This window comes from Anopheles coluzzii, chromosome 2, assembly GCF_943734685.1.
Source record: "Anopheles coluzzii chromosome 2, AcolN3, whole genome shotgun sequence".
NCBI classification, from domain to species: Eukaryota; Metazoa; Arthropoda; class Insecta; order Diptera; family Culicidae; genus Anopheles; species Anopheles coluzzii.
In genome coordinates, this window is record NC_064670.1 from 57,354,255 (window position 1) to 57,366,394 (window position 12,140).

The window sequence follows — 12,140 nt, forward strand, 5'->3', positions numbered from 1 at the left end:
TTTCCGTCTGCTGTCGTACCGGTAAAGCAATCGTAGCGGCCGATGCCATCGAGTTTGTACGGGATATGCGCGACGACTGTTGTGTATCGTACGCGTTGTTGTTGCTGCTGGGATTGTTGCTGCAAATGTTTGGTTGGCTGCAAATGCTTGCATTCGGCCGTGATAGCGGTTGTTTATCGACCGCCGTGCTGCTGGAGGGTGTCAGGATTCGTCGACGCTGCTGTATGTTTTTGGTGATGGATACTACCTCACCACCCGGTATCGTCACTCGGTGATGATGGTAGTCAGCGCCTCTGATGGTACGGTAGTTGGCGGCCGTTGCCGTTGGTGAAGAGAAGTTGCAAGGGTACTGCTGGTTTGCCACAGCATGATCACCACAAAGCAGCGATACTGCGTTCATCTCTGGCACATGTCCGATAGGGGCCGATAAATCCTGCTGCTGGCTTGCACTGTTGCTGTTGGCCGTCGTTGGTTGACGCTTGGTGGTGTTTTCCTTATGTGGCCCGTAAACAGACCATCCTAACACCGTCCTCACTGCGATCGGTCCTCCAGATTGACCAGACCGAGACTCCAGCGGTGTAAGTAGGTGCACGTTCTCCAAGCCGATAAGGATTCTCGGCATACCATCTTCGTGTTGTTCAGCTGCAGATCCTGTAAGTAGTCATAAGAACTTATCAGTGTGGAATAATCATTTTTTTGTTGTGGCAAACTTAGCTGTTTAACCGTATGAGCGGCCGCTATTGGATAGCGCCGCTCTCCCCCGCGTGCAGAGATCTCAAGGCTGGTCAAACGCGAAGATTCCTCCTTGCGCTTTACGTTGGCGGTCCACTGCAGCTCAAGTGGGTCCGGATGGCCCTTCAATCCAATACTCGCAGCTAGAGTATCTTCAATCAGCGTCAATGATGATCCTTCATCGAGAAATGCGTGCGTGTCAACTCGCCTGTTCCCATAGTATACCGTCACGGGCACTACACGAAACAGAGTTGAATTCGCACTATGTTGATGCGTTTGACACTGTGCTGTTTGGGCGGTCGCCCCTTCCATCAACCGGTGCAGTAAGCTGTGATGCCGTTCACCACAACCCGGGACGCCACAGGAGAATTTCGACCGACAAGGCTTCGTTCCGTGGTTTGCAAGGCAGTTGCGGCACAGCTTCATCCGTGTCACAGCCTCAACACGTTCCACGGGAGACATGCGCTTGAACGCTTCGCATTCTCTTAGTTTGTGACCCGTGTTCTTGCACAGGTGACACGGTGTCGAAGAAATTTCGAGTGTAGGTGTTTGTCTCTCGCGAGGTGGTGTGCTTAGTACAACAGACATTTCACTACTTGCACAGCTATGCACGTGCATGCGATTTGCACGATCACTCACTGCGCCGATAGCTTTCCTCATCTGCTCGGACATTTCACAAGTGTACACTCGCGTAAACTTTTATTTCTCCCGGCTTCACTCCCGGAACTTTCGTAATTCGATAAACGAATAATTTACTCTTCGATTAGTAATTTGGAATATTCGCGATAAAAGTCTTTGCACTTATTGCTAAAAAAAACTTTTTTAAAGCTTGTTAGCTCCCGAACTAGTCGCGTAACAGAATAGAAATTGTTTTCTCATAGGAGTCAAAAAATGTTTATTCGCCGAGTTTCGCTTTGGGTGGAAACTTTATTCTGTCGCGGTTTTTGTACACCTTTAAAAAGTTTTTGACTATTCTCGCTCGCTGTCGTGATGCTACTGTTTAAATCGCGATGGCGAGGAACCCGATTCCTAATCCTAAGGTCATTCGCCTTCCCTGTACCCGAACCCGTTACAGTGCCCTCTGTAGGTGAGATTGTGGAATCTCTCGCGATCGCAAGTGCTGAATATTTGACTGTCAGCCGCGGTGACAGTTCTACTCTGTTTGTTTATGATCGTCGCATGGCCTAATTAAGATGTAACAGTTCAAAAAAAAAAAACATAGCAAAAACAATATTTGCACCGCAATTCACTGCGGCCACGGCAAAAGCCGGAGACGTTCCTTGAAGCATTGAGTTGAGATGTCAAAGTCGAAGCAATCCGAGACAGTGTTGAAGACAGCCGACATGCGGAACATAGGGTCAGACCGACCAGCACTGGAACGGGGTTGAGCGAGCCGTATAGTTTCTCTAGACCTAAGTGTTCGGGATGGTGCATAGATATCGACTCGATGCAACAAAGGCGATGAGTCGATAGAGCCATTTAGCAATCCAGCGATGAAAGAGCACTGTGCATTGCGTCTTCTAACCGAAAGAGGTTCAAGGCCTAGAAGACGGCACCGCGCAGCATACGGAGGAAGATTATTGCGATCCTGCCAGGGAAGTAGGCGTAGGGCATATCTCGTGAGCTTACGTTGAATCGCCTCAAGTCGAGCAATTGAAGAAGCGGTAGTTGGGCTCCAGACTACGCACGAATATTCCAGAACCGAACGAACGATACAGTTGTACACAGCTTTGATGCACATGGGGTTGCGGAATTCATTAGTTGTCCGGATAACCACGCCAAGTAATTGATTTCCTCTGGCTACAACGTCATCGATATGCTGTTTAAAGTTCAAACTAGAGTCTAGCAGAACGCCCAGGTCTTTGGTATGATTTTGTCGATTAAGTGCAGTGCCGTCCATGAAGTAGGTCCCAGTCACTGGGCTCCTGCATCGACTAAAAGACACACAGTAGCATTTCTCGATGCAGATAGTCAGTCCATTACGCTTGCACCACGAACAGAAAATTTCGATGCAGTCTTGCAGGAATGTACAATCACCTGTGTTGTGAATAGGCGCAAAAATTTTTGCATCGTCGGCAAACAGACTGATACTGTCGGGAGGTAGAGCGAGGGTAACATCGTTGATGAACAATATGAAGAGAAGCGGGCCAAGATTGCTTCCTTGTGGCACACCCGAGCTGCTGACTATTTCTTTGGACATGTGCTTTTCAATTTTTACGATGTATGTGCGATTAATTAGGTACGACTTAAGCCACTGTACGAGCGGGCTGGGAACTCCTAGCTTATCGAGTTTAGCGAGAAGAATTGCGTGCGGAAGAGAGTCGAATGCTGCTTTTAGGTCTGTGTAAATTGCATCGACTTGAGCTCCGGCATCAATTTGACTAGTGCAATAGGTTACAAATTCAACCAGGTTCGTGGTAGTCGACTTTTTTGGCACGAATCCATGTTGATACGGACTTAGGTAGCTGCGGCATGCATGTAGCAGATTTTTGTATATCACTAGTTCGAACACCTTGGCAATGGCACACAAGGATGTAATACCCCGGTAGTTGATGGCATCTGTCCTGTTGCCCTTTTTGTAAATAGGAACCATCCAAGATTTCCTCCATGCTTTGGGAAAGTAGCCATTGGCTAGCGATGCATTGAACAATTTTGCAAGGATAGGTGCTACTGTCGTTTGACAGCGTTTCAGCACGGTAGAAGGAATTCCGTCGGGTCCAGGAGCGAAGGAAGGCTTTAGTTGCGCTAGGGCAGATAAAACGATCTCACTGTCGATGAAAGGAGTGCTCATGTTAATTGCTCCAGCCGGAGTGTTGACGAGAGCAGCATTAATGGTATCGGTATCATTCATGGCCGGTGAAAAGCAATCTGCGAAGCGATCCGCGAAGAGATTGTACATTTCATTAGTGTTGGCACTTGTTGCTCCTTTGTACGTAATGGATTTCGGTGTATGCGTGGATTTTGTTTTGCTGTTGTAGAAGCGCCAAAACGAGTCAGGCCACCTGCAGAGGTTACGTTGAATTTTACTCAAATATCTGCGATATTGAAACCTGTTATAGCTGCAGTATAAAGAGTGCGTGTCAAAGTAGATCGAGCGAGATCTTTGGCAGCGGCGCGTTTGGTAGTGACGATAAGCAGCTCTTTTTACACGTTTGAGTCGTTTGAGTGTGCGGTCCGCCCAGGGGGGGGTTAGGTTTAGGACGCTGAACTGGGACGCATACAACAAAGGCTTGCAGCATGAAGGACGAGAATGAACATACTGCCTCGTCAAGTGAAATAAAATTGGAACAATGAAAGCTATTGTTAAACATTGATATCATGTCGTTCAGTTTCACATAGTCAGCTTTAGCAAAGTTATAACGATAAAATGCGGTTGTCGTCGAGTTTTGTCGAGTCGTCGAATTGCGTCGGGTCGACGAGTTAATACGTATATTGAAGTCTAACGCCGGATGGTAGGAGTCAAGAGGTACAAGAGATGGCCTCTAGCGATTCAGCACACGAGAAGCAAATAGCCGCCATCGCGAAATCACGCGTAATCACAGCACAACACTGCTAAGCCGAGCAGGAAAAAACAGCAGGAAACCACAGTTGTGATGCAACTAAACAATTCGCCAAGACGAAGCGATGATGTTAAACAGTTTAATAGTCCGTAGAAAAGGCAACAATGCGATGCGACGCAGAAAACACAAGAGAATTATTGAAAAATCACGGAGCGCGACGGAAATGCGGCCGAACAATTAAACGTCAAACGTATTGGTCCGGTCCGTGGTCAAACGTCAAACGTATAATGTCGTCGATATAGGGAAACACAAAGTTCAAGCCGCGTAGCACATCGTGGATTAGCCGTTGGAACGTCTGCGCCGCATTGCGTAATCCGAAGGGCATCGTCACGTACTCAAATAGGCCGAAAGGAGTGATGATCGCTGTCTTCGGAATGTCCTCTGGATGGATGGAGATCTGGTGGTAGGCTTTCTGTAGATTCACCTTTGAGAAAACGGTTTTTCCTCCCAGTTGCATCGTGCAGTCTTGTAGATAAGGCAATGGATACCGGTCAGGGGTGGTACGCGCGTTGAGGGACCGATAATCACCGCACGGACGCCAGGAACCATCAGCCTTTTTAACCATATGCAGCGGGCTGGCCCAACTGCTACTGGACGGTCTGCAAATTCCTAGCTGCACGAGAGAGTCGAATTCTGCTTTGGCTGCTTGGTACTTGTCGGGTGGAAGACGACGCGAACGGGCGAAAGTTGGAGGACCCGTTGTTTCGATACGATGTACCACCTCGGATTGCATCCGCACACCCGGTGAGTTTGTGATGAGTGTAGGAAACTCGTTCAGCAGGTCGGCCATCGGTGAATTTGCGTCGCACACCTTGACGGCGGTTTGTCGAGTGGTATCCGGAAGTCCTGGCACACGTAGGTTGGTTTGGGCATCCACCAAACAGCGCTGTCGAAGGTCTACTAGAAGATGGTAATGGCGAAGAAAGTCCGCTCCAATGATAGCAGAGCTTACGTCCACGATAATAAAATTCCACACAACGGGGCGGCGTAAACTAAAATCAAGGGTACGGAGGGACTCACCAAATACCATGATCGGAGTACCGTTGGCTGCAAACAGTCGCATGGTGGACGGCGTCGGGGGGGTGTAGTTGGCTGGCTTCGGTAACACGGAGACATCGGCACCAGTATTGTTATGTTTAAACACTTTTGCTTTATTTAAACACTTATTAAACATACGATATAAATAAAATACATAATGAACAAACACTTTAAACGTATACTGTATGGGCCGCGCACCAGCCGCACCGAGCGCCCCTGCCGAGAGCTCCTGCTCGATCGGCCTTCGTGCACACTCTGCTCGGCACTCGGCACACACTAAGCCTTGCGCGCTTAGTGTGTGCGATAGTGTGCGTGTACACACTGTCGTCCCCCTGGACGTTGACCGGTGGCAGCGCAATTGCCACGGCAAGTCCAGGGGTCGGCACGCACGGCTGCCCACAACATCTCCCCCTTTATTTATCCGGAGGGGTCGAACCGACACGGGATATTCCACTGAGGGAATACCGGTGTGGTGACACCCCCCGGCCGATGCTGGTGTATTCGGTGGATGCTGTGGCGCGGACGCTTCTGCTTACCCTACGGCTACCGGCACCCCTTTTCCGCCCCGCCATCACCTTTAATCGCGCTCGATCATCATCGGCTACGATTACTTGCGGCGGCGGTGATGCTGCGTGTACCTGCGCCTTTCTCTGCCCCGCTATCGTCCCTTTGCTCCAGGTCGGCGATGACGATCTTGTAGCGGCGGTGCTGAAGATGAACCACGGGCGGCATAGACTCTCGCCCTTCTCACGAACGAAGCTGTAGCCGGGCGGCATGACCACCTCGCCCCCATTCCAACCTGCGATGCTGCATCCAGGACTGCTGTTGTTGATGCTGGGCGGCATGGACCCTCGCCCTACCTTTACCCGTTCCTGCTGCTGTTGCTGCTGCGCTCTGCTACTGATGCTGATGCTGGGCGGCATGGACCCTCGCCCTTCCTTCACACGTTCCTGCTGCCCGTTGCTGCTGGTGCTGATGCAGGTGCTAATGATGCTGCAACCAGGGCGGCATGACACCCTCGCCCTCTTGGTCACGATGCAGCCAGGGCGGCTTGATCCTTCGCCCTTCCTTTGCGCGTTGCTGTTGCTCGTGGTGCTGGATCCAGGGCGGCCTTTCCTTCGCCCTCTTTTAGACACTGTGGCTGTCTCCGGGGCGGCATGACAACCTCGCCCCCATAATACAGAGCAGCACCCGGGACGGCATGAGTCCTCGTCCCTTTTCCACACTGCATCCAGGGCGGCTTAGATCCCTCGCCCTCTTAAGACACAGTGGCTCGACTGCTGTTGTAACTGCAGTATTTGCTCTTTATTTATACACTTAAAACTTTATTCACACATATTAAAACATACATAATAAATACTGATGAAACGTACAACACTTTAAAACGTAGGCCGCGCGCCAGCCGCACCGAGCGCCCCTGCCGAGAGCTCCTGCTCGATCGGCCTTCGTGCACACTCTGCTCGGCACTCGGCACACACTAAGCCTTGCGCGCTTAGTGTGTGCGATAGTGTGCGTGTACACACTGTCGTCCCCCTGGACGTTGACCGGTGGCAGCGCAATTGCCACGGCAAGTCCAGGGGTCGGCACGCACGGCTGCCCACAACAAGTATCGATCAGGTAACGCTGGTTGGTTCGTCGGTCGATCACCATCAACCGACTGCTCACAGGTGAGATGGTAGCCACCTGCGATCCGATATCTCCAGCGTGTCCTCAGGCTGAAGACGCCGGCTGGACGACGCGCTGGCTGACAGGGGCTGGAAACGATCAGGGCTGGCGGCAGGTCCGGGCGGCTGTCCCGTAACGTCGATGGTAGTAGCACTCTCCTTCAGATGGTTCTGTACCGACACGAGATGACACTGGTGGACGTGGGCGCGATCGACTTTGGCGTTGGTCACGGTTACGACACTCTGTGATGAAGTCGTTAAGTTGCTGTGTGAGTTCGTCCACCTGGCGCGAAATGCGTTGCTCGAAATCGTTGGGTGTGGTGCGCACCCCGGCTACGGCATGGTGCACACTGGCGTTGTTGGATGCGGACAGGCACTCCACCATAGTATCGGCGACGGCAGCTTTCTTAGTTACACTTCCGGGTGCAGCAACGACGGCCGATTGCACATGTGGCGGAAGCTTGTTGATCCAAAGGTCGGTGAGGAGCGTACTGGCCAACGTGTCGCTGGAGGCTCGGTGCATTTCAGCTAGCAGCTGGGATGGCTTGCGGTCCCCTAAGTCCATGCCGTATAGGAGACGATGGAGGCGGCTACGCTGGGATTCCCCGAAATGCTGGAGGATGTTCCGCTTGATGTAATTATACCGTTCCGTTGCAGGTACATTCTCGATTATCGGCTGGATCTCGTTATACACTCGAAGAGGGGGGGGCCATCAATACGTGGTAGCGCTTATGGTCCATTTTGGCGGTGATTCCGGTCGCGGCGAACCAATGCTCCAGTGCACAAAAGTACGCAGGCAAATTGTGCAGGTCCATTTCGGGTACACTCAGTCGAACGGCCTGTGCTGCTTCCACTCGAGGATCACTTGCCGTTTCTGCTGCTGTCATGGCATTTGTTGCTTGGGACGTGCCAGTTCTCTCCGTGTTCACCGGGGGTGCATCGTGCGTTGCGCTTGGGGAGCGGGTTGACGTTCTGGACTATGTTGCATCATCTTTTATTCGCTTGCGAGCACGTGGTTTCACGAGAAGCGAGAACAAAAGAAGTGACGTGGTAGTCGGGAGTTGGGCTTACTTCAGCGAGACAAAAATGGCGGCTGTCAATGGCGTCGAACGTGCAAAATGGCGGCAGTTAACGGCTTTACAAGGAGCGCTTTCTTTTGTCCGGGCTGGAACGATGGGATCGTTGCTCTTCCTTCTCTTTGGGGACGGCGATGTAACCCGCGGCTCGATCCTCTGTAGCGATGCGGGTTCACGATGCAAGGGAAACACGTTGGTGCGTATGGAGAACAATGCACTCGGGACGGGACACTCGCGACACTTACGCACACACGGGCGTGAAGGACACACGCGACGATTACGCACACACGGGCGTGAAGGACACACGCGACGATTACGCACACACGGGCGTGTAGGGCACTCGCGACGATTATGCACACGCGGGCGTGTAGGGCACTCGCGACACTTTTATGCACGCGCGGAAACTCGATCGAACACGGTTTTTGTCCTTGCGAAAAAAAAAAGGCACGACACTCGGCGACGCTTGATGCACACACTACACGTACCGATTTTACTCGCGGCGTTGACGGACCGGGGCGAACGGGAACCGCGCAGCGGGGAAAGGCGAAAGCGGGCCGATGATGAATCTGTCGATCGGGGAATCTCGGGAATCACGTCGGGGTCACCAGTTTTGGCTACCTCGTGGGTAGACCACTTTTTTATTTGGATTCCCAAGATGTCACAAAATACAATTTTTTACAATGGTTTTTATCACGGGTTGCGCAGTTACGGGAACACGTCCACTAGCGGATGAGAACGAAAAGAGAAGAGAACGCGTGGTGGGAACGACGGCTTTTATAATATTTTAACGGGAAATAGTTTAGTCTGGCTAAGTTGGTAACTATTGCTCGAATTAGGGTGCTCGAATAAGGTTGCTCGAATTAGGGTGCTTGAATTAGGGTGTTCGAATTAGAGTGCCCGATATTTTGAATTGACGGTTGACGTCAGCTCCGGACTGTGGTGAGGTTATAACGTGGTCGCCACAATTACACTAAAATACGGGAAAAACGGATTTTCCAAATATAATTATATTTTCGCGGAAAATGCTCTAGGCAATCGCTAGAGCAGCATGTTGCTTGTAAACGACTCCAGTGGAAGAAAAATAAAATAGTTAGTAGCAAAAGGAGAAATTTTGTGCAAGAGACTATTACTTCCGATTATTCCGAAAGTATTTAGATCCGTTCCACACAAGCCCTGTACTCCCTTCGAGACCCTACCCAAGGCAATCTTGACTGGACACTACTTGGCGAGAAGGCGTGGTCACCATCCTCTCCTTTACTACCCGGGCTCGTTCCCTCGTGTCAACTGACCAAGGTGTTCGACATTGGCAGGATTCCCCTTCCGTCCGCATAGGCCCCCGCAAGCTTGGGGCAACTAGCTGGAAGGCAGCCGTGAATCTCTGTCGGTGAAGACGCTGCGGGAGGGAGGCACTTGGTGCAAGACCGTGGTCGGCGGGTCCGCTTCGTCCATCCGCTTCGACAGCACGGGAAGGCAGCGGGCATATATTTGCCGCACGGAAGCCGACGGCATCGCCTGGACCAGTCACTTTCGCGGCTGGTCGGTGCACGACGGAGGCCGGGCGACAACTACGCAGCTGGAAAGTCACTTCTTGCTACGGGGGGACGGTCCATTCTAAGCTTGAACTCATGACGTGCATGTTATTGAGTCGTTCGAGTTGATGACTGTACCACGGGTCCGCCCAATTAGCTATTTATTAGCTGTTTAGCTTTAGAAATTAGCTATTTGGAGCAGGTTTTCTATAATTAACAACATGCTTTAATAAACAAAAATGTTTTATGCGTCAATATTGTTCAGGATTTGTATTCTTTTTATTCTAGTAGAAGTATTCTATTTACACCAGATGTTCATAACTTGTCAATTTGTGTTTACGTGAACATGAACATGAACATTTATTTCCGTAGCACAAGCCGTATCCATGGACCAGTGTAACCCGAATAATTCTCCATTTCACTTTGTAGCATCGAATAAAGCCATCGCTAAAAAGCTAATTAATTTCAAAATAGAAATAATTCTTAGATCTGTAGTGTCGAACAACTCGTACATGGATGTTATCCTATGCACGTTACGCTTGATGCAGTGTTTTCTTTTCTCATGTCTATCAATCGCTCTTGGTAGCAGCCTAATTTCAATCGCTTCAAAGTGATTGACGGATAAACTTTTGTCTTGAAACTAGTGGAACATCAGAAGCTTTTTAACCAAACCCTTAAAATTATGGTTAAATGTACACTTACTCCGTAATAACAAATCTACTTCATGTTCTGCTTTAATTCTATGAAAAATAAAACGGAGAGCCTTCTGCTGATTTCACACAATCCTTCGCACATTCATTATTGATAGTTCTGTCCAGACTGACCAAACGCAAATGTAGAAGGTGCAGATGAAGACATCTGCTGTTGATTTGGATCTCCTAGCACCGATGGATCATCACTCGGAGGAGTAGGGTTGCGAAACTGTTCAGCAGATATACGCGTAAACATGATACCTACACCTTCAATCAAAGCTAACAACACGCCACCTATCACCGCACTACCGATCATAGCAGGAACGCCGTTTCTGGCTGCCAAAATTCCTCCCGTGGCAGCACCACTAATAATGGAGTTCCACGGGTCTTCCTTCTTCCGAAAATGGACCAGTGTACAATCGATTGTGCTGAACATTCCGCCCCATACAGCAAAATTTCCGGCTATAATAGGAGACCGGCTTTTTATTGCTGTTAAGCTTCCCAGCTGAAAATACACCGAAAGTCTAAATAAAAAAGTAGCTTAGCCTTACATGGTTTTCTTAGAAATTCTCACCAAACGCCGGTTAAATCCTGATGGAGCGTTTCGGAATCCTTTAATAGCTTGAAAAACACCACCTCCAATACAACCCATAGCAAATGCTCCTCCACAATCGTCGACTATACGGTAGGGACATGGTTCACGGGCATACTCTTCCATGGTTGTTGATGAAGCGTGTTCCTAATTAATTATTATGTACAAAAGACAAAACAAGAAGTATTCTCATTTAGTTGAACATTCATCGTACCTTTGCTGATTGTGAACGTATATAACACCCTTGAATCTATTACGCAAATCGGCACCTCATGTAATGTATCTGCCTAATACACAGTTCCAGTCTTAAAGTTTCTACGAACTACATAATTTCCGGGAAGCTACTTATAGCAGCACAATTATACTTATACCGCATTAGGAGAAATGTAGATAAATTAGTATGGTTAATTAACTCACGTTTTGATGAAGTCCTTTTGTTTTCCCTGCTTTGGTTGTTCGTTCGGTCGTTCTTTCGCTTACATCAGAAAAGTCACATTGGCTGCTTGACAATTGACAGTTGATTTACCATTTCTCGATCCGTTCAAATAAACATACAGCGAAAAGGTCGCGCGCGACATAAAGTAGCTCAATTTTGCAAACAGAGCTACTCGTCTCGTGCGGCATTTCTGCTTCATCCGAAATAATCGAATTATCAAGTTTTTTTACGAGCCAGAATAATGCCAAAAGCAAAAATAGATTTGAACACATTTTAACTCATTTTTATGTTTTTGAATAAAAAGCATGTAGTTTGACTGGGCCAAATGAGCTACTTTGATCTACGCGGCGTGAAATTTTGAGCTATTTTTTGTCGTTTTCTGCTCTATTAGGCTGGAAATAGACGAACCGAGATCGTCGCGGTACCGCGAAATTCGCGCCTTGTTTATAACAGTTGTAGAACAGTAGAGCTGTCAAATCTTCCGCGCCTCCAATCGCGCCTGCTGTTTCGCAGAGATACCCAACTTCGGTATTGCTGAGATTTTCGCGGTAGTGCAAACCGATTATTTTTACTTTTTCTGGTAGATTTGTGTGAATACTCGTTTCGAGTAACGAGTTTTGAATTTTATTTTGCATAAACTATGTGAAATAAAAAATTTGATTCGCAAACTGATAAAAAATATTTCTTTTTGGCTCATTCAATCGTCACCAGACCTCGGATGGTTCCATACACGAACCGCGATTATCTCGCCTACCTGTCAGATTTTATAACAGAATTGACAGCTCAAGTCATACGCGATTTTCGCGGTACCGTGACGATCT

At 49.0% G+C, this 12,140-nt stretch overlaps 1 protein-coding gene across 3 annotated transcripts; it reads right to left on the minus strand.

The window, feature by feature from the left end:
- Positions 1-9,854: 9,854 nt before the first annotated feature.
- On the minus strand, positions 9,855-11,394 carry LOC120952601 (mitochondrial import inner membrane translocase subunit Tim17-A-like). Of its 3 annotated transcripts, none has more exons than XM_040372007.2 (3): positions 11,301-11,394; positions 10,866-11,030; positions 9,855-10,796 (listed from the first exon to the last, which is right to left on the minus strand). In XM_040372007.2, exons 2-3 carry the CDS (start codon positions 11,007-11,009, stop codon positions 10,398-10,400), a joined length of 543 nt encoding a protein of 180 aa, XP_040227941.1. In that variant the 5' UTR covers positions 11,010-11,030; positions 11,301-11,394; the 3' UTR covers positions 9,855-10,397. The 3 variants fall into 3 exon arrangements, with proteins under 3 accessions (XP_040227941.1, XP_040227943.1, XP_040227942.1); XM_040372009.2 differs by lacking the exon at positions 11,301-11,394 and adding an exon at positions 11,153-11,270; XM_040372008.2 differs by lacking the exon at positions 11,301-11,394 and adding an exon at positions 11,126-11,268.
- Between the last annotated feature and the right edge of the window lie 746 nt (positions 11,395-12,140).